Raw genomic sequence first — 23,391 nt, forward strand, 5'->3', positions numbered from 1 at the left:
AGGAGAAGTAGCAGAATGTATTTTGGGTGCAATTGCCATGTGTGAGAAATAACTTGTTAAAGGGTTACTAAACCCGTGACTATATATTCACTATATCTGTTCTCCCACAGTACACAGAACATGGAAATGCAATTATTTTAGTAAAAATAAACTTCTACGTTTTTCTCATCAGCAGTCTTGTGACTCAGTGTCCAGCAGAGAATTGGTTAAAGCTTGTAGGAGGAGGAGTTTTCATTCTCCCTGGTTGTCCTTTGAGGCTGCAGGACCCCTGACTGTCTGGACAGCACTGATTTGGCCCTGTGATGATCATATGCACTCTCCCAGGTAAAAAAAAACACTCTAGAAATACACACCAAACTGAGCCACCAAGGCTCTGTTCTTTCAGCAGATGGATTAGGGACAAACATCTTTTTTACACAATGCAGAGGATTAGCCCCTTAGGTTCTACAGTGAGTATAACAAGCATGCTTTACTGCATGTACAGACTGATTTTACTGTTGTGGGTTTAGTAACCCTCTAATATAATTTTGTAAAAAGCAAAATATAGAAAAAAAATATCTAAATTTCTTCATTTTCCAAATAACTGTATAACAAAAATTACAGCTTAAAAAAAAACTCACCATGCCTTATACTAAATACCTTGGACTGTGTACATTCCAAAAAGAAGTAATTTGTAATGTTCTGATATGAGAGAGGCCATCAGTACATCAGGACTGATCAATTTTCATTAATCCATACTAAATAAATACACTTATTTGGGTTATTTTTACAAAGAAATGTAGCAGAATAAATTGTGGCCTACATTTATGAAGAAAAGTAAGTAAAACTTTTTTCTTTTTTCACTTTATATCGCAAAAACTAAAAAGCCCAGTGATGATTAAATAACACTGTTGGTATCATGTTGCTTGAGTCGTTCAAACTGTGAGAGCACTGAAAGCTGAAAATTAACCTGGGCAGGAAGGGGGTAAAAGTGCCTGGTATTGAAGTTAATACTGCTTCAAATGTATAGGATGCTTCTACAACAATGCAAATGATTGATAAAAAAGAAACTCTCAAAAGAGAAGGCTTTATTAAAACCTATTGCAGGATTAGGCAACCATTTGAGCATAATGTGCCGAAAAATGTTTTAAAGAACTTGAGAGTGCCAGCTACATTAAAAAAAAGGCCAACTTCACACGCTCAATCATGAAAAGGAATTTTTGTAAACAATTTGAAGAACAGTAATAAATATTGATCTTTGCGCCTTCACTCCTCAGGTCAGCCTAGTTCCTTTATCTTCACACCTCAAATCATCCTAATTTATGTACTATAACCCTCAGATCACCCCATTTCCTGCACCTTCACACGTCAGATAAGCTCCAATTCTTGCACCTTCATGTCTCAGATCAGCTCCCATGCTTGCTCCTTCACACCTCAGATCACCCTAATTCCTGAACCTTCACACCTCAGATCAACCAGTGTCCTTCACCATCTCACATCACATTACCCTAATTCCTGCACCATCACACCTTGTATCACACCTCACATCACCCCATTTCCTGCACCTTCTCACCTCCGATCACCCCAATTTCTGCATCTTCACACCTCAGATCAATCCCACATACCACATCCTGCACCATCAGACCTCAGATCAGCTCAATTCCTGCATCATCATATCTCAGATCAGCCCAGTTCCTGCCCCATCACACCTCAGATCACTCCCGTTTCCTGCACCTTCACACCTCAGACCAGCCACAATTCCTGCCCCATCACACCTCAGATCAGCCCTAATTCCTACACCTCACCTCAGATCCGTTCCAAATCCTGCACCTTCACACCTCAGATCAGCCCGGTTCCTGCACCTTCAGACCCCAGATTGGCCCCAGTTTCTGCACCTTCACACCTTAGATAAGCCCCAATTCCTGCACTTTTCTGCATCATCACACAGTCCCCAAGGTGCAGGAATGGGGACAGATCTGAGGTGTAAAGGTGCAGGAATTGGGGCTGAGCACCAACCCCAATTCCTGCACCTTCACACCTCAGATCAGTCCCAATTCCTGCAGCTCCTAATTAGTAGTTCCCAATAGCTGGTTAAATACCAGTCCAAAATGAGTGCAAGCAGCTTGGAGTGTCCAACTTAACACCAGGACCGGATCTAGCCAGACGGCAGTTGCTGACCATGTTCAGGGGTCAGCAGGGAAGATGATGGAGGCAGTAGGGCACAAGGCAGTGCAGGGGACAGAAGTTAGCAGGTCAGTGTACAGGGGTCTGTAGGGCAGAGGACGGAGGTCGCCAAGGAACAGCATGGGCATCAGCAGGACAAAAGACTGGAGTCAGCAGGACACAGCATGGTTATCAGCAGGGCATAGGACTGGGTTCCGCAGGGCACAGCATAGTCATCAGCAGGGCAGAGAATGGGGTCTTTGGCAGAGCTGTTACATTGACCATTACATGGTAATATATTTCCTATACACACTGATACATTATGTGGATCATGTTGTGCTTGTGCCTATTGGATCCTAAAAGTTAGCATAATATTCTAATTATTAATTTTATTTGTGTTTTCTCATCCAGGACAGTTATTTAGTATACGTTTTGAATGAACTGGCTGGAAACTCTTTTATGATATTCTGCAGCACATGTAACAACACTCAGAGAGTGTCTTTCTTACTGAGAAATCTTGGTTTCACCGCCATTCCTCTTCATGGACAAATGAGTCAGGTAATTGATTTCTGAACATATACTACTTCTATTGTTTTAAAAAGCAGTGTATGTAACTTTAGTGATCTGACTAACCACGGTTTCTTCTGTTTAAATTTTAAATAATAAAATTGTGTACTTAGTTGTTAGAAAGAGATCCAGCTTTAGCATCTTCCAAAATGGCTATGCGAGTGGTGCTTAAATGTTGTCCAAATGGTGGTATAATAGTTTGTGTTCTTTAAAGTGTTACTAAAGCCACATGAGTAAAATCAGTCTGTATATGCAGTAAAGCATAGCCAATATCCCAAAGGCAGGCCATAGACGGGCCGTTTATCGACCGAATTTTCGGCCGATAAACTAAAATTCGGTTGACCCCGTTGCCGCTGCCACCCATGTCCACGAAAAACGGCCGTTTTGTGCGGATTTTCCAGCATGACCGATAAAAATAAAGAGGAGATCTGCAAAAAACGTCCGACGGGCTGACCCCACTAACGGCGTGATTATCGGCCGATTTTTCATGCGGACGAAAATTCGTCTGATAAACAACCCGTATTTGGCCTGCATAAGGGTCAATTCATGAGGGTAAGAAGGAATTGTACCAACATAGAAGCTTACCATACTAAAGCCACATTATTGAAACAGAGATTTGTTGATACAGGCTATGATAAAGCCAAATTGGACATGGAAATGGATCTAGTAGCTGGTCTAAACAGGGACTCCATGCTGTCCAATTCTACTATCCAGAAAAACCGCAAGTTTTGTCCATTCATAACATTTTTCTCTGTACAATATAAAACAGTTAGTAGAATTATTCATAAGAATTGGAACATTCTGCGTGGGGATTCTATCCTATCCAGAGTCCTACCTGAAAGACCAGAAATCGTCTTTCGAAAAGCACCTACCTTGAGAAACAATCTCCCAAAATATAGTGGACCCCCCTCTAAGATCCACATTATTCAACACTATGAAAGGTTTTTACCCATGTAAAAAGTGTGTGATCTGTCAGCAGAGTAATAACTTTCTGAAGAGAATTGAATCCTTTACATCCACCTTTACAGGAAAGACCTATGATATATCTGCATTTATAACGTGTTACAGCCGCTATGCCGTGCATCTACTTGAGTGCCCTTGTCACAAACCGTATATAGGCCGTAGCACTAGAACGCTAAGGGATAGATTCCATGAGCATATTTATAATATTAAGAGGGGTTTCAAGGAGCACTCACTATCTAAACACTACAGATATCACCATAGCAGGGACCCATCTACCCTAAAATTCACTGGTGTAGATATTATTCAGAACCACTGGCGGGGGTCCAATAAAAGCAGACTTGTTTCACAGACAGAAACTAAATGGATTTATAATATGAAGACTTTAACCCCTGCAGGCCACAACATAGATATAGATTGTTTATTGACAACAGCTAATCGTGGAACATTCTTTCCATATCTATGTCAGTATTAGACCCCTACCTTTTTAGTATTTTTTTATCACCTCTAGTCTGTGTTTTTATATAAATATAATTCTTATGTATATATATTTTTTTTACATACACCTTTTATATTTAGATTGTTGTGGTTTTAGGTATTTCCAAGGTATCTGATTCTAGTCTTGACTATTCTATTCTATATAGTCAATATGTTTTTATCCCTATTTATGGTATCTGATTTCATTTTAGAACACTTTTACCTTGTCAGTTTTAACATTTTACGCTTTTTGGGTCCACATGGAATTTTGTGATATGTGATTGTTTATTTAATTTTTTATAGATCATATTGTCATTTGAGCCTTTGTCTCTTATATATGGTTTTTATACCAGTTTTTGCCTTCTAAGAAAGGCTATTTATCATTTAATAATTTATTATCTTTTAAGATTAATGCTTTTATCTATCATTTGTGAACCATGGAATTATCTTATATGTATTTTATGTATTTATCTTTGCTCATATAGATGTTTCTATATTCATACTTGGCTATAATTTAGACAAAACAGGCGGCTCTCCTAATTTTTATTCCCATGTAATTTCATTCTATTTTATTAAAATACAGATCATCATATTCACTTACTTTTAGTTAATATCTATAATCGTAAAAATAGTTCCAATAGCTGCTAATAGGCGGTTCTTTAGCCTGTACAAATGAGCTGCCTGTATGCTCATGCGCATTTTACATTGGTCTTTGGCAAGATGGCGCCCGCTAATTGTGCCCGCCATCTAGGGCTATTTAAGGAACACTCAGGACCTCAGGCGGCAATTGCACACCCCTTTTGAGAATGTACTATCGTACGAAATGCGTCAAGGAGGAGCCTGCACGCCGTGACATCACGCCGCCGGATCATGGATTTTATCTTTCCAGCTGGTCAGTGTTTTCAGCAGCTTTATGCTGCATGTTATTTCAACCATTACATGATGTCTCTAGCCGATGTATGTGAATATTTGGCCTGCTTTTAACTTTGAATACTCTATTAATAAACGCATTGAATTACTGCACTATGGGAATATCCCCTTTTTGCTCTGCACTGAGCGTTTAATTCCCCAGAGTTTCCTTGGTGACCATCCCAGTGCCTGGAAGAGGTTGTATCCATTGTGTCACATCCTTAAACACTGTGCTTTACTAATGCGCATCTGGTGAGTGTGCATTTTATCTGTACCCCGCACTTCACCGGATTTTTGAAGTACGCACAGCTGGGAATACTCAAGTCACCCTGGTTTTAACCATATATATTTATTTATATTTGGATCATATTCATCTGAACTTTTACCGCCCTCTTTTAACAGCAGACCTTTTTATACGCATATAACCTTGATGATTGGATGCTTTATTAATATTTAATATGTTTATTTGTGAGACCTTTGGTATGTTTTTTAGCGCTGCATATTTGTCCTATTTATGCAGTAAAGCATGCTTGTTATACTCACTGTGGAACCTAAGGGGTTAATCCTCCGCACTGCAATGCACAAACGTGCTGCCCTTTTGCAACTCTTAATGCGATCTTCATCCATCTTGCTAACGTGTGCGCCAAAATGCATTGTACTGCACTTGTTCAAAGGGCAGCCTATTGAACTTAATGGGTTGCCTTAAGTGTGATGTGTGGGTAATGCACAAAATAGCACATTCTTTTTCTCACCCGTTAAGGTGTGAATGGAGACTTGAGAGAAAGTAGATTTCTCCCAGGGTGTGCCATGTGCTACAAACTTAAAATCTATAACTACGCCCAGTCTCTTCAGTAAGCGATTTTATTAGCATTTTTTTGGGAACTAGTGCACAGAGATTTGAGGATGATCATCCATCCATCCAGGGGTGGACTGACAACTCATGGGGCCCCCGGGCAATAGGGGATCATGGGGCCCCTGTGTCCTCAAAACTCAAAAAATCCTATGAAAAAGGTACCAGGGGCATCTCATGGGGCCCCCTACTGCCCTCGGGCAGTGCCCGAGTTTCCAAATGGTCAGTCCGCCCCTGCATCCATCTATTTATTTAAATGCGAGCAGTGCAGTGCATCACCAGGGAAGGATTTTTAATATATATATGTGTAACTTTCTACTTATTTTCATTTGCACACTTCTTATGGTTCATATGATTTTATGATTGTCACTAGTTTTAATGGTTTTATTTATACATATATATTTATATATTTTTATAGATCTTTTGTGTTTACTTATACTATGTCAGTTGCCCCTGTGACTCCTCCACCTGCATAGGGGAGTGTCCAGGATGGCCCATGTGACCTTTGGTTCAACTAGTAGTGAGCATATAAAAAAGGGAGCAGACATTTGGTCAGTTGGCTCTGAGGAAGAGGCAAGTCAGCCTATTGGATGTCTACACTCCCTATTGCGGACTGTTACTCAGCGCGGTGTTGACCCAGCTGTTCTTTATGATGTGCCTTGACTATATTGTCATTTGTGAGTACAACACTTACTTTATTTTTTATTAATCATTTTTTGTGGTAATGCACTAGGCCCGTGCGCCCTCTGTTTGTTCTTTCCTCATTCAGTATATTTGGATTCCCCCGGTCTATTTGAGGGCAGCAAGGTGTGCATGTTCCAGGACATTCTTAATGTGGTTGTAGCCTCGAGTCCATCCCCAAGCGCAGGAGCATTTGTGTTTGGTTATTTGAGGATGTTGGATTGGTTAGTCAAGGGACGCAATAATTTATGCTTCGAATGAAGAACATTGCAAACACTAAAATCCGTTCCTAACTTGGTGCTAAAAATGAGTAATGGGGGCACTCGTGAGCAGTGACCGAAGGTGGCTGCGTAATCGGCGTGCTCCTTCCCACCGGAAACATTGGCAGGTCTGCCGGCTACCATGGGGGTAAGCTGATCACCCACTACCCTCCCCTAGATCGCTGCCACACACCCGCACCCATGGGGAAGAAAACTGGTTGCTTGCACTTCCAGCGCTCGGCAATCTGCACCAGAGCTTGCAGCCTACTCGCCGGCAGTTCTTCCTGAAGCCCCAGCCTAAATTTTGGACCCGCCACCGCCACTACCTGCGGATGACCCAGATCCCACCTATGGTACAGAAACTGCATCAGAGGTACCCCTGCAGCCCCCTGCACCGGCTCTTCGGGATGCTGATCATTTTAAATCCATGTTGAAGACAGAATTATCTTCCGCCACTTCCTTGCTGGCAGAGCGTGTCTCTAGAGAAATTAGGGAGCTGGGCAACCGTACGAAAGATCTTGAGAATAAAATGGATGCTACGGTCACGGCTGAAATCATGAGCAGGATCTGAGTGGCCTTAAAGAATTGGCGGATACTCTACTCCGGCTGGAAGATTTCGAGAACCGTACCCGTCGTAACTTGCGCATGCGGGGTATTCTGGAAACCGTTACGGATCTCATTTCCACCACCACTGACCTGTTCCAGGAGCTGACCCCCACCATTCTCATCAACCGACTCGAGTTTGACCGTATACATCGAGCATTTGGTCCCCGACGGCCAGAGGATCCCCCAAGAGACATAATTATCAAGTTCACATACTATCACACTAAGGAAACTATTCCCTTGGCGGACAGGAAAAACACGGACCTCAGTTTCCAGGGGAATTGCTACCAGCTTTTCTCGGATCTCTCCCAGATCACTCTGACCTGTAGTCACCCCTGTGGAGGGGGTTGGGTCCCTAAGCCTAGTTTGGTTTCCAGCGGAGACTCCTATTGACGAAGGCCTCCACTATGTTATTGACCGTTTTATGTTTGTTGCCTTCTTGCCCCCTGAGGGCTTAGGTTTTTGATATATCCATTTGCAGCCACGTGTCCGGTGTTAGCTACACCCCAAACCTTTGAGTGTAGGATACGTTTCACCACGTGTGATATGGGTATGCCATTGGACATATTCTTTGTGTTTCCTTTTCTCTAGCTTTTCTTATCTTTTTCTCTTTCCTTGCTTTTCTTTTCTTGTTTTTTGCAGGGTTTCGGGACACCATGGACTGGTTGTCCACGGGAGTGGAAATTGTCGGCCGACCTTTTCTGTTGAGCGGATTACAGTGATCCTGCCATGGATTCACCCCTTTTTGAAAGTACATTCACAAAATGTACAAGGTTTCAATTCGCATCAAAAGCAGTCTAAAGTCTTTCATCACCTTAAGTCGCAGCACATTGACGTGATGTGCCTGCAGAAAACCAGGTTTTCCCAGTCCTCCACCCCACGGTATCTTTCGCCTCATTACCCCACTTTGTACACAGCCTCAGCTTCTGAGAAATGATGGGGTGTTCTGATGGCCTTTAAGCGGAATCTCCCCTTCACCTGCGTCCAGAATTTAGTGGATCCTATGGACAGGTATCTACTCTTGCAGGGCACCTTTCAGGACCAGCAGGTCACCTATTATGCCCCTAATCGCTGTTAGCACAGTTTTTTTTTTTCACATCTTTGCTGTGTCATTTACCGACATTCCAAGGGCCTTCTTCTTTTGGAGGATTCAAATGTTACCTTGGATTCCGCTCTAGATAGGCGCTATGCCTATCTATTCCTATTCTATTCTAGGAATCTATTCCTAGATTGTAAGCTCGAAAGAGCAGGGCCCTCGAACCCCTCGTGTATTGTACTGTACTGTATTGTCTCATGTTCTGTCCCCCTCGCTAATGTACACCCTTTGGTGCTATATAAACACTGTATAATAACAATGCTCGGAGGACAAACCCTTCCCATGACTTGGTGCAGGAGGAACGCATGCGCTCGCTCCTGCAGTCTGCGGGGCTGGTAGACGTTTGGAAGGAACTTCATCCTATGGAGCGTGATTTCATGTTCTACTCCAATCCTCGTGACAGTTTCTGCAGAATTGACCATGTATTTATGCAGATGCAACAGCTTCCTTTAGTTAGGCAGATATCTATCCCTTCCTTACCCTGGTTGGACCATGATCCCCTGGTCCTACTCCTCACACTATCTGGTATGACACGGCGCTCCTTTCATTAGCATATTGAGTCTTTATTGACCACTCAGGTCACCTGTCAACATATTGAATCTTTTATAAGGACATATTTTGCAGACAACTCAGGATCTGTTTCTTCGGTGCCCATGTGGGAGCTGCATAAAGCTATGGTGCGGGGCCACATTATACAGCTGGCTGCAGCTCGGGAACGGGATCATCGCCTTTCTGAACTTCACTCCCTTCTGGCCTCGGCGGATGCTCGGTGGAAGTTGCACCCATCCGCAGTCCATAAATGTACGCGAGACACCCTGGCTGCAGAACTGGACTTACTTGCTTCTTCAGAGGCTGAATGGGCCTTGCGTTGGACTTAACATACATTTTATACCTGTGCTAATAAACAGGGTCCGATGCTAGCTGGGGAACTAAATTCTGTAGGGAAACCCTATAAGCCGGTCCAGTTGCGGCTCCCTGTGGGCGGTTATACTTCCAATCCCCAGCAGATCGTCTCGCGCTTCGCGGGCTTCCTTTCACATCTGTATGCCAAATCGGACCCCTTCCCTGTAGCTCAGGCGGAAGCTTTCTTTCAGGATTTACAGCTCCTTGGATTGTCCAAAGCGGCGCAGGTGGCCCTTAATGCAGATGTATCTGTATCAAAAGTACTTCAAGCTATCAAATCCTTACGGTCCTCCGCGGCCCTGTGTCCTGAAGGCTTTTCAGGCCTCTATTACAAGAAGTATGAAACCCTGTTAGCGCCTTTCTTGGCTAGTTATTTCAATGAATTACGACAGGGTTCTTTGCCCTCTGCGGATGCGCTCAGAGCTCATATCTCAAGGATTCCTAGACAACGGAGGATGTACAGGAACTGCAAATCTTTTGGCCCATTTCACTTCTTAACAAGCATTTGAAGATTTTGGGCAAAATTCTCAGTCTTCAAATAAATATTTGCGCAGCCTGGTCCATAGTGACCAAGTGAGTTTCATCCCTGGGAGGCAGGCGAGCGACAAAGTTTGCAAGGTGGTTCATTTTATACACCTTTTGCAACAGTGGAAAATTCCGGGATTCTTACTCTCATTGGACATACAGGTGAAACTCAAATTAGAATATCATGCAAAAGTTCATTTATTTCAGTAATGCAACTTAAAAGGTGAAACTAATATATGAGATGGACTCATTACATGCAAAGCAAGATAGTTCAAGCCGTGATTTGCCATAATTGTGATGATTATGGCTTACAGCTCATGAAAACCCCAAATCCACAATCTCAGAAAATTAGAATATTGTGAAAAGGCACAATATTCTAGGCTCAAAGTGTCCCACTCTAATCAGCTAATTAAGCCATAACACCTGCAAAGGGTCCTGAACCTTTAAATGGTCTCTCAGTCTGGTTCAGTAGGAATCACAATCATGGGAAAGACTGCTGAGTTCACAGTTGTGCAGAAAACCATCATTGACACCCTCAATAAGGAGGGAAAACCTCAAAAGGGAATTGCAAAAGAAGCTGGATGTTCCCAAAGTGCTGTATCAAAGCACATTAATAGAACGTTATGTGGAAGGGAAAATTGTGGAAGAAAAAGGTGCACAAGCAGCAGGGATGACCGCAGCCTGGAGAGGATTGTCAGGAAAAGGCCATTCAAAAGTGTTGGGGACTTTCACAAGGAGTGGACTGAGGCTGGAGTAAGTGCATCAAGAGCCACTACACACAGACAGACTGGGCTGTCCTGGACATGGGCTTCAAATGTCGTTTTCCTCTTGTCAAGCCGCTCCTGAACAACAAACAATGTCAGAAGCGTCTTACCTGGGCTAAAGAAAAACAGACCTGGTCGGTTGCAAAGTGGTCCAAAGTCCTCTTTTCTGATGAGAGCAACTTTTTGCATCTCATTTGGAAACCAAGGACCCAGAGTATGGCGGAAGAATGGAGAGGCACACACTGCAAGATGCTTGAAGTCCAGTGTGAAGTTTCCACAGTCTCTGTTGATTTGGGGAGCCATGTAATCTGCTAGTATTGATCCACTGTGCTGCATTAAGTCCAGGGTCAACGCAGTCGTCTACCTGGAGATTTTGGAGCACTTCATGCTTCCTTCCACAGACAAGCTTTATGGGGATGCTGACTTCATTTTCCAGCAGGACTTGGCACTTGCCCACAATGCCAAAAGCACCAAAACCTGGTTCAATGACCGTGGGTTACTGTGCTTGATTGGCCAGCAAACTCACCTGACCTGAACCCCATAGAGAATCTATAGGGCATTGCCAAGAGAAAGATGAGAGACATGAGACCGAACAATGCAGCAGAGCTGAAGGCCACTATTGAAGCATCCTGGTCTTCCATAATACCTCAGCAGTGCCACAGGCTGATAGCTTCCATGCCACGCCGCATTGAGGCAGTAATTGCTGTAAAAGGGGCCCAAACCAAGTACTGAGTACATATGCATGCTTATACTTTTCAGAGGTCCGATATTGTTCTCTGTACAATCCTTGTTTTATTGATTGCATGTAATATTCTAATTTTCTGAGATTGTGGATTTGGGGTTTCATGAGCTGTAAGCCATAATCATCACAATTATGACAAATCACAGCTTGAACTATCTTGCTTTGCATGTAATGAGTCTATCTCATATATTAGTTTCACCTTTTAAGTTGCATTACTGAAATAAATGAACTTTTGCACGATATTCTAATTTTTCGAGTTTCACCTGTATATAAAGCTTTCGATTCTTTATCCTGGGAATACCTGCGGTTTGTGTTGTCCCACTGGGTTAAGTATGCAGGATATTTCTCGGATCCCTTTCCCATTTGGCGAGGGACGAGACGGGGATGTCCCCTGTCTCCGGCGCTCTTTGTCCTGGCACTCGAGCCGTTGGCCTTGGCGCTCTGGGCTGATTGTAACATATCGGGATCTCTTATGCGAGACAGGGATTTAAGTGTACACTCCCAAACTTGCAACAGGTTCTTCGCGTTTCTCCTTGATTTCAGGTCTCCATATAAATCTAGATAAGACTGTCGCTCTCAATATCACCCTACCTCCGGATTTGGTATTGCGCCTACAGTTCCACTTTTCTTACAGATGGGCTTCATCTTTGCTTGAATGGTTGGGAATTCACCTGAGCCCCACCCTATGGCTCTTTAAAGCAAACTATTTATTTTCCTTTGCTTCGCTCCGTGTCCTCTCTCATGCGCTCTTGGCAATTCCTGTTCCTGTCTTGGATTGGACGAGTTAATTCGGTGAAAATGACTATCCTGCCGAAATTGTTGTATTTTTGCACCCTCCCATTGCGGGTTTTCTCATTTCTTCTGGCTGATTCAGGCGAGGATTATGCAATTTATCTGGGCTGACCAATGCCCCAAAGTCTCCAGAACTACGATTTTCAGCCATAGGCTGCAGGGAGGTCTGGGGGTGCCTAATGTAGCCAAGTACTACCAGGCGAGTCAGATTGCCCTCATTGTCTATGTTGCACAACTCCTCTGATGCTCCTCTCTGGGTTCTTTTAGAACTAACTGAGCCCCTATCGCAACATCGATGCTTCTATGGCTCTCCCCTGTTCTACGCCTGACGACACTGAGCCCAATTTTGCTTCATGGCCTGCGCGTATGGGTCTCGGTTCACTCCTCTAGTGGCCTGATGTCACCCTTTCATCCCCTGCTCCCAATTACTAATAACCTTCTCTTCTCTCCGGGCTTGGGTCAGCCTTAAATCCTGGTGGGTGGCCAATGGTTTTTCGCAGGTGTGACACTTCTTGACTTCTCTGAAAGCCCTAGCTGGAATTCTCTTCGGGATGATGGGAATGTTCCCCTAGCGAAATTTTTAATTATCGTCAATTGTGGCATTGGCTGACCTCACTACGTGGCACATTACCTTTCCATACCAGAAATATGCCTTTGAACAGCGTCCTGGCGCCCCGGGTCTTGTTTCCCTACTCTATGCATCTTTAAATGGGGAAGCATGTGTCGAACGCCTATCGTATGTTGCTCAATGGGAATGCGACGGGCAGTCGTGGATCCAGAGGACTGGAATAAGGCCTGGTCGTTTATAGCTAAATGTTCATTTAACACAAATATGCTGGAGGTGGCATATAAAGTACTGCTTTTGGGGTTGTGGCCATCGTGGAGATGTATTGCATGTATGGTGGTCATGCCAGAGACTAATCTGATTTTGTTTTCGTGTATTTGGCCTTTTCTAGACATGGTCTCATCTCTCCATATGCCGGGAAGCGCAGTATGCCCTGCTTTATTGTCCCATACCGGGCCTGTTGGCTCACCAGCAGAAATTGGCATCTGCTATTCTGCTTTTCCCACGCTCTCCCCCCCCCCCCCCCCCAGTTAGTCTGGGTCTAGGTTGTTGATCGGTATTGGTGCTCCCGGATCCGTGCTGTTGGTCTTGTCTTCCTCTCCTTTTCTTACTCTACTATCTTTTTTGTTTTTGTATGATTTTTGCGAGGTGGTAGAGACCTCTCTGGTTTGCTTCACTGTTGGAGTTATAACACTGTATTTTTTTTTATATGCATTTTCTCTGCCATTGATAGCCCCTGTGTGGGCGAGCCTTTTGCTTCAGTCCTTCTTTGTTTAAAATGTTTAAAATTAATAAAAACCATTGAAATACAAAAATGAGTAATAAAGAAGGAATTTATCCAAGGAAACAGATTTACCTGAAATTACAATTAAAAAATCCTTGCCCAGACTGCTTTCTACCCTCAATTTCAAGTTGAAACTGGCTATACAGACAGGTCTAGTGACTGTCCACTGGAAAGAGTAGGAAAGTTTGTTGATCTCAAATGAACAAATGTGGTCTGCAATATACTTACCTTTGTAATAGATACAAGGGATATGTTGGTTAAGATGAAGCAGGAGATGATCAGCAGAGAGACCCTTCTGGTGGAAATTAATGTGCAGAACACGTTGATACCTTGTCATTGGGGGTCACACCCCTGTAGGTCATTTTTTTGAGAATTACCCTATGATGGAATTACAAAATAAATTTCTATTTGTACCATTGGCTTTCACCCTGAACAACAGCTTCCAATTTCTAAATGTATACAGCATATCTTAACTAAATACAGTAGATGATGTACTCCTGTGGCAGGGGTCCATACAGCTCCATGAGGCCTTCATTAGGAATTGGAACAGTAATGAATGAAACTGCAGTCTGACTATACAGTACATGAAAAGGACATTTCCTTTTGATATTTCAAAACTCCCAGCAATAAGAATAGATTGATCACGAAAACTTTCAGGAAGCAGACAGTGGCAAATACTCTCTTGCATGCAACGAGCTAACACCTTGGCTTTCCATTTCTTGGTATACCCACTGGACAGTATTTAAAGTGGAACTTCACTTTCTCAATCATAATTAACTATTTTTAATTCTTATGCTGCTACCATTAGTAAATGGATTTATATCCCATGAGTCTTCAGACAAGGAGGAGGGGTTTACTCAGTGTATGGCTGAGCTAAAGGCAGATGGATTCATGAAAGTAATTGCTACATGAATCATCTGCCCTTACTCAAGGTGGATACTGCCAGAAATGATAGTGTTTTTTTAGGTGTTTACTCAAATAAAGCATGGAGGCATGGATAGATGGATGTGGGAGTTGGCTTTGAATAGTAAAAATGAATTAGCGCTTTTGGTTTGTGGAGAATGAAAATGTACCAGTGAGGATTACTATAAAGAGGAAGCTGTCCTATGTATCAGAGATTCAGGGTGGAAAGGAACTCCTACAAATGTATTAAAGAAGCCAGGCTCCAAACAAAGATTAGAGTTATATGAAAATAAAAGCACTCAATTGAAGAAGGAACCAGTATGATTGCTTACCCTATCTGGATCAAAATGGGGTAAACTGAGTGACAGACTTTGGCATGTGTTATAACTCTGCCCTACATTAGCAGAAATACACCCCTGTCCCCACCTTGTGGTCAGGTGTGCAAATAATCTGAGTATACTAACTCAAAATGGTTTAACCACTTCAGCTCCAAGAACGTTAACACACCCTCCCCCCACACACACACACGCACGCACACCTAACCAGGCTATTTTTTGCTATTCAGCACTGCACTATTTCAACTGATAATTGCGTGGTCATGCAATGTTGTACACAAAGAAAATATATGTCCCTTTTTCACACTAATAGAGCTTCTGGTGTTGTTTGATCACCACTGGGTTTTTTATTTTTGTGATATAAACGAAAAAGACCAAATATTTTCTACTTTTGGTTATAAAAAATATTCAATAAACTCAGTCATACATTTGGGCAAAAATGTATTCTGCTACATGTCTTTGATAAAAAAAAATGTTGAGTTCAGGGAAGATTTTTAATTTTGCCACAAATTTTTGAAAATTGCTTTTGTAAAAAAAAAAAGTCACTTAAATGATATATTTCTCATGTATGCCATGGTATATCTGGAATAACACCCTAAACACATTCTGCTACTGCTCCCGAGTATGGGGATACCATGTGTCAGAGACTTTTTGGCAGCCTGGCCACATACAGGCCCCGAAGAGCCAATGAGCACCTCCAGGCTTTCAAAGGGAATATTTCCTCATGTCACTTCCTCACTACCTATCACAGTTTCGGAGGCCCTAAAATACCAGGATAGTACAAACACCCTCAAATGACACCTTTTTTGAAAAGTAGACACCCCAAGGAATTTGATAGGAGCCGATTGGTATTTTTCAGATTTTTTTTTTGTCTCAGGGTTTTGAAGAAAAAATATATTTTCGTTTTACTTCATTTTCTAAAAACTTGTGGCAGCAAATTAGATCTGCTAAATACTCTTCATGCCCCTTGGCAAATACCATGAGAGTGCTTCTACTATCCTGGCATTTCAGGTCAACATTAGAATCTTAAGCCACACATCACCCACTTTTCTATCCACTTGAAGACCAAGCCTTGTCTAACACTTTTCGTTTACATAGAAAGTTTTTTTTTTTTTGCTAGAAAATTACTTTGAAACATTACATTTTTTTTCTTCAAAGCAGAGGCCCTAGAGAATAAAACGGTGGGTGTTGCAATTTACTCTTCATGCCCCTTGGCAAATACCATGAGAGTGCTTCTACTATCCTGGCATTTCAGGTCAACATTAGAATCTTAAGCCACACATCACCCACTTTTCTATCCACTTGAAGACCAAGCCTTGTCTAACACTTTTCGTTTACATGGAAAGTTTTTTTTTTGCTAGAAAATTACTTTGAAACATTACATTTTTTTTCTTTAAAGCAGAGGCCCTAGACAATAAAACGGTGGGTGTTGCAATTTACTCTTCATGCCCCTTGGCAAATACCATGAGAGTGCTTCTACTATCCTGGCATTTCAGGTCAACATTAGAATCTTAAGCCACACATCACCCACTTTTCTATCCACTTGAAGACCAAGCCTTGTCTAACACTTTTTGTTTACATGGAAAGTTTTTTTTTTGCTAGAAAATTACTTTGAAACATTACATTTTTTTTTTTTAAAGCAGAGGCCCTAGAGAATAAAACGGTGGGTGTTGCAATTTTATATGCCATACGCTATTTGCACAACAAATTTTTGGGAAATTTTGAATTTTAATTTTAATGCACAACACCACATTGGCCAATTGTTTGTTCAGAGTAAATACAGTAGATACCAAACACAACATGCTTTAAAAGTCTTTACAGGTTACCAATTTTAGATTTACACAGGAGTGCTAGAATTACTTCCCTCAAACTGATGTTCGCGGTGATACCTCGCATGCATGGTGCAATCTCTGTTTGCATACTAACAAGGGACCGACACTTGCATGCGAGCGTGGGGATAGGGACGGGATTCATTTTTTTTTTGTAATTTATTTTGCTTTTTTTATTTTTACTGTCCTTTTAAATTTTTTTATCGCTTTTATTGTTCTCACAAGGAATGTAAATATCCCCTGTGATAGCAAAAGACAGTGACAGGTACCCTTTTCTGAGAAATCTGAGGTCTGTTCGACTCTCGATCTTTCCTCTTCCCTTTAAAGCATCTGATCACACCAAGTTTACCCAAGGTTGTACCCAAATTTCATGTGGGTACAACCACGCAATTCTCAGCTGCAATAGCACAGTGCTGAATGGCAAAAAAAGGCCTGGTCAGAAAGGGAATTTCTGACCAGGCCATTTTTTGCTTTTCAGCACTACACTATGTCAGCTGGGAATTGCGTGGTTGTACCCAAATTAAATTTGTCCTTCTTTTTTTTTTTTTTTTTTTTTTTTTTCTTCTTCACACTAATAGAGCTTTCTTTTGGTGGTATTTTGATTACCACTGGGTTTTTTATTTTTTGTGATTATAAATGAAAAAAGACCAAATATTTTGAAGAAAAAAATATTTTCTATTTTCGGTTATAAAAAATATTCAATAAACTCAGTCATAAATTTGGGTAAAATGTATTCTGCTACATATCTTTAGTTAAAACAAATGTTGAGTTCAGGGAAGATTTTCAGTAAAATGACAACCACTCTGGCCACTTTTACTAGCCTCTTTGATCTTCTGTGTGACGGGTAATGCCTTTTGGCTTTGGACAGCTGCAGTCATAACTTCTAATCAAAGTTGTACAGATATTTCCTAAACTGCATTATTTTACCATTAATTAGATAAATAAGTTACCCTTTGAAGATTGCTATTTACCCTACTTTAAACACCCTTTCATGTTATTAGATATATGTTGGCCAAGTCCTTTCACAATCTGCATTTTATCATCCTTGCAAGTTTTCAAATTACTCTCTCCCCCCCTCTCCCTCTCCCCCCCCCCCCAGAAACCAGGAATCAACTGAAGAAATTAAAAAAAAATATATAATATTTATATTTTTTTGCATCTTAAGAATTAAAATTAGTTAATGTTCATTGTGAGTTTAGTTCCACTTTAAATCTCTTCTTCCTCATACAAGTATGTGAAGAGTGCCCCTTGTCATTTGGGGTTGACTTTAAAGTGAATATCACTGACAGGTTGACTATATGGACCACTTATTTATACATGGTAATCCTATCCCCCCTTAACCTCCTCTTCTGATGGGAGAATAAATTGAGTTCAGCTAATCTTTCCTCTTCGCTGAGCTCCTTTATTCAATTTGGGTGGAATTTCCCACACTTTCTCCAGTTCTTCATTATTGTTTTTGTTCGTTGGTGCCCAAAACTGCATATTCGAGATGAGGTCTTACTAATGATGTGTACAGAGCCAAAATTATGCCTCTCTCTCGCCTCTCTCACGCCTCTCTCTCGCCCCCCTTTTTCTCGCCCCCTCTTTCTCGCCCCCCTCTTTTGCTTCTCTCTTGCGCGCGCGCCTCTTGGCTCTCTCTCGCGCATCTTGGCCCTCTCTCGCGCATCTTGCCCTCTCGCGTGCCTCTCTATCTCTCTCTCTTGCCTCTCTCTCCTTTCTCGTGCGCCCCTGTCAGAGCTCCAGGGTATGACCAGAGGTATGTGAACTGACGCAGGGAAACGCAGGCTTCAGATATGTTATAAACAATATAATTTATTAACACTAACAATACATAAACGCAGTGCAATACTAAAACATAACACAGTGCAAACGAACCAAACCACCCACAGATAACAATACATACAATGCAAGCGTCGTCAGGCAGGCCGGGTCAATAACAATCGGGCAGGTAGGAACAGGAGGAGCAGGCAGAGAGTAGTCAGGTCACGAGCCGGGTACAGCAACTAACAGGCAGGTAGGTATAGGGGGTCAGGCAGAGAATGGTCGGGGTCACAAGCCAGGGATCAAACAGGAGAAGTCAGCAGAGGTCCGGATCAGGCAGGGTCGGCAACGAATCAGTCAGAAAGGAACAGAGACAGGGATGCAGGTAACAAGATACAGGGGCCCATAGAAAAACACACACCAAGGCACAGACTGCAGGTCTGGCCATCCCTTAAATATACCTGTAATCAGCCTCAGGTTGAGTCTCTGATTGCTGAGAGCACCCGCTGGCCAGCCCTGGTACTGCAGCCCACAAGGCAGGTGAGTCCCACCATTATTGGCAAGTCCATTCCTGACAGCGCCTCTCTCTCCAAGGACAGCACCAAGTCTTCTAGGCATGGAATGAATAAGTTGGTGACAGATTGCTACATCAACCTTTTTTCATTCTTCAAGAATGACCCCTTTTAGAGCCTGGATGCTGGATGGAGAGTGATGCTCAACTTGTCTTTTTAAAATTCCCATAGGTGTTTGATTGGGTTCAGATCAGGAGACATACTTGGCCACTGAATCACTTTCACCCTGTTCTTCAGAAATGCAACAGTGGCCTTAGATGTGTGTTTTGGATCATTATCCTGTTGGAAAAGTGCACTACAACCAAGGGCACGGAGTGATAGTAGCATTTTTCTCTTTCAATATAGAGTAGTACATCTGTGAATTCATGATACCATCAATGAAATGCACCTTCCTGACCCCAGCAGCACTCATGCAGCTCCACAGAAGGACACTGTTACCACCATGTTTCACTGTAGGCACCATGCATTTTTCTTTGTACTTCTCACCTTTGTGACACCATACAGTTTTGAAGCCATCAGTTCCAAAAACATTTATCTTGGTCTCATCACTCCAGAGTACAGAGTCCCAGTAGTCTTCTTTTTCAGCACTGGCCCTGGCAAATTCTAGGTAAGCTTTTTTGTGCATGAGCTTTAGGAGAGGTTTCCTTCGTGGACAACATCCATACATGCTATTCCTCTGCAGTGTACGCCATATTGTGTCACAGGAAACAATCACCCCACTTTAGCTTTCTACTTCTTTAGCTAACTGCAATGAACTTGCATGGTGATTTTCTTTAACCCTTCTCATCAGAAGATGCTCCTGTCGAGGTGTTAACCTCCGTAGATGGCCTGGACATCTCTGTGAGATGGTTGCAGTACCAACTTTGTTAAATTTTTGTATCACTTTTGCTACAGTATTTTGACTGATAAGTAAAGCTTTGCTAATCTTTTTGTAGCCTTCACCTTCCTTGTGTAAAGAAATGATTTTCTTTCTCAGGCCTTGTGACATTTCTCTTCCATGTGGTGCCATTGCTGACAGCATGAAATGGGAAGGGGTTTTTTTTTGTTAAGCAATGCCCTTTTATAATCAACTGTGTGCTGGACACCTGTTTAATGAATATTTAGGCTCACCTGTAGTTGAATTCTTGTTAATTAGGATTTTGTTGTCTAAAATTTAGCTTTGCTCTCAAGACTTTCATTGAGGTGTGTCATGGAGTGCCCATGCCTTCCCCACCCCCCTTTGCCTGCTGTCCCTCTGCCTTGTCCCTCCACCCCTCCCTCCTTCCTTGCAGACTCCTCAGTCCTGCTAGCTTACATGAAAGGGCTGTGCAGGACTGCAGAACGGGAGGAAATGCACCCTGTGGTGTGATTAGCACCTCTCCAGCAAAGCAGCCTGAGACAAAGGCTGCACACCCGCCTCACATGGCCGGAGTGAGAGGGGCGTGCCTCGTTGCCAATGCGGTGCTGGGCCGGCCATTGCCGAGGCAACCTGGCAGCGTCCCGCACAGCTTTTAAAAAGACTGGCACAGAAAGCAGCCCTTCTCTTTGTTCCTGTGCACGCTGCTGGAGTCGCCTACCTCCCTGGAAGCCGCTGGGAGGCCCGGGACTGGGCCTCCTTAGCCGTCTCCGCTGCGCACTCTGCAGACCCCCAAAAGGTCAGGACTGTAGCCCTCTGCAATTCCCCGGGGTTGGGAGTACCCGCTGCCCTACGCTGAATGTCCCAGGGTGGGAGTCCCCGCAGCCATCCCCGCTGAGCGCTCTGCATGAGCCCCCCTCCGCAAAGGCCAGACTCCACAGCTGGAGTCCCGTTGAGTCCCCGTGAACCCAATGTCCCTGGAAAGCTGGGTGGGAGCTGTGCTAGGCCAGACTCCACAGCTTGAGTCCCCATGAGCCTGCTTACCGTGGGTGTCCCTACAAGCCAGCTGTCGCGGAGTGCCATGAACTGTCCTGATTGAGTGTCTTTCAGAGTTTAATAAAGCTTTTTGTGTTCCCCATCTTCTTTGTGTGTTCTGTCCTGCCTACGCTTCCGTGACAGGGTGTATTCATTTTTGCAACATAGTCTTGAATAAATTTGTTAGGAAAAAATAAATTTGTGTGTGCAAATTAACAAATCTTTTCAATCAATGACTCGCATTTGTGGGAGTTTTTTGTAGTATAGTGTCCCATAGAAAATGTTGATTCTGAAAGGACAGTTAAGAATTTCTGACAAATCTGTTGGGGTGTACTTATTTATGCTGCACTGTATTTTTCAGTGTGTTTGAATTTAGTAAATTTGAAATATTTTGATTTCTGTTCTTTGATGAGAATATACCCTCTCAGCCTTTTGAACATCTGCTCTGTTAGGCCCCTTTCACACGAGCGGACCAATGGGGTCCGCCTTTAGATTTTACAGGCAGACCCAATCAGGCCATCCATAGACAATAGTCCACTGACACCCGCCAGCATCCGATCCTGTACGCCAAAAACAGACAGATGGGGATCCGTAGTGGAGCGGATCGTATGACAGTCAGGCGGTCCATTTCCATCCGACCGTCTTGTTGAAACCAGCAGGCGGTGTCTGTGTCCACTCTGCAGCTGCACAGTGGACAGAGACCTGTCATCCACTTGATCAATGGAGAGATCCCCCATTGAGCAGGCGAATTACACTGACGGATTCACCCGTCTAAAAGGGACCTAAATAGGTTTTATCTTTCCAGTTTGTGCTTGCTGTTTACAGCTTACATTAAATGAAATCATGTTATGGTCACTGCTAACCAGATTATTTTAAATTAACATTGGTAATCAGCTCTGCGTTATTTACTAGATCCAGCAGAGCATCATTTCTAGTTGAGGCTTCTATAATCTGGGATGGGATGGGAGAGCGGTAATAACGGGATTTTAACTAGCCTGATGTTGACTGGAACATTAAAATAATGGCAATGTATAAATCTTTTACAAGACAACTTTATGGTACATAAAGTCCCTTGCAGCCCTTTTCTATGTATGCGAGGAAAGGAGTCTTCAACTCCTCAGTAACTGGGTGGGGAGGGGGTGAAGGCTGTAATAATCTCCAGTAATTATCTTTGAGGTACTCGGCCATGTACATTTCCATCCATAATGCCTCAGTACCAACCAACACACATCCTACAACATCAGCAAGGTCCTGTTTTACACTCGCTTTGATTTCATGACATCCTTGTTCTTTTTAAAGGGGTTAGAGAACATGAATACATTTATTTCTGTAAGAGAAGCAGACTCTCTTTCCTTTCTTTCTTTCCTTTCTTTTCTTTCTTTCTTTTTTTTCTTTCCTTTTTCCTTTTTCTTTCTTTCTTTCTTTCCTTTTTCTTTCCTTTTTCTTTCCTTTTGCTTTCTTTCTTTTCTTTCCTTTTTCTTTCCTTTTGCTTTCCTTTTTCTTTCCTTTTTCTTTCCTCTTTCTTTCCTCTTTCTTTCCTCTTTCTTTCTTTCTTTCTTTCTTTCTTTCTTTCTTTCTTTCTTTCTTTCTTTCCTTTTTCTTTCTCTTTTTCTTTCTCTTTTTCTTTCTTTTCTTTCTCTTTTTCTTTCTTTTCTTTCTCTTTTTCTTTCTCTTTTTCTTTTCTTTCTTTCTTTTCTTTCTTTCTTTTTTTTCTTTTCTTTCTTTCTTTTCTTTCTTTCTTTTCTTTTCTTTTCTTTTCTTTTTCTTTTCTTTCTTTCTTTTCCTTTCCTTTTCTTTCCTTTTCTTTCCTTTCCTTTCTTTCCTTTCTTTCCCTTTCCTTTCTTTCCCTTTCCTTTCTTTCCCTTTCCTTTCTTTCCCTTTCCCTTCCTTTCTTTCTCAATTTTTTCTACACTCAATTTTCTTTAGCTGCTACAGAACCACTGAGGCTCGTTTTGGAACCTAGATTTATTGGCTCTGTCCTAGGATAACATACCCAGACCCTGCCAGGAAGATGAAGTGTAGCCAGCCGGTAATGTTCCTTTTTGAGCATTGCACTCTGCATTAGGCGTTCACCTTAGCAAGTGATGCAGTTGTTGAGTTAGCCGTAGGATACTCTACATGTTTAGGGCCATGGTGTAATCCTGTCCCTGGAAACTTCTAGGTGAGTATGCCAACTAGGATTGTGAAGATGTCTAAATTTGGTTTTGTACTGAATATCTTTCATGGCTGACTTAAGAACTGCAGGACACACTGCTGCGATAATGTAGGATCCAGAAGAGAACAATGTTATCACAGGGAATGACAAACTTAGGAGGGTATTGCAGTGCTGAATAAGTAAAGCCCCACCTGGAGCCAGCAGCAGCAATGAGAGACCTGGAGGGGGGTGAATGTATTTAGCCTCACAAGGTAATTGGGAAAATGTATAGTAGGATGAGTTTGGGGGGACTTTTGCCGCCATTTGATTCTTCAGGCTCTCCTATCGTGCATCTCACTGTGCAGCC

At 42.5% G+C, this 23,391-nt stretch overlaps 1 protein-coding gene across 1 annotated transcript in view; it reads left to right on the plus strand.

Annotated features, from left to right (window-relative positions):
• DDX47 (DEAD-box helicase 47) overlaps window positions 1-23,391 on the plus strand; it is a gene marked incomplete at its 5' end in the record, with an annotated part of 196,184 nt that overhangs the window by 50,605 nt on the left and 122,188 nt on the right. Inside the window, one exon of the mRNA XM_089659240.1 lies at window positions 2,554-2,700. Within this exon, the coding sequence (XP_089515366.1) occupies window positions 2,554-2,700 (147 nt within the window). The remainder of the gene's footprint in view (window positions 1-2,553; window positions 2,701-23,391) is intronic.

Source organism: Staurois parvus, unplaced genomic scaffold, assembly GCF_062004578.1.
Source record: "Staurois parvus isolate SC_StPar_1 unplaced genomic scaffold, SC_StPar_1.0 ptg001139l, whole genome shotgun sequence".
Classification (NCBI taxonomy): domain Eukaryota; kingdom Metazoa; phylum Chordata; class Amphibia; order Anura; family Ranidae; genus Staurois; species Staurois parvus.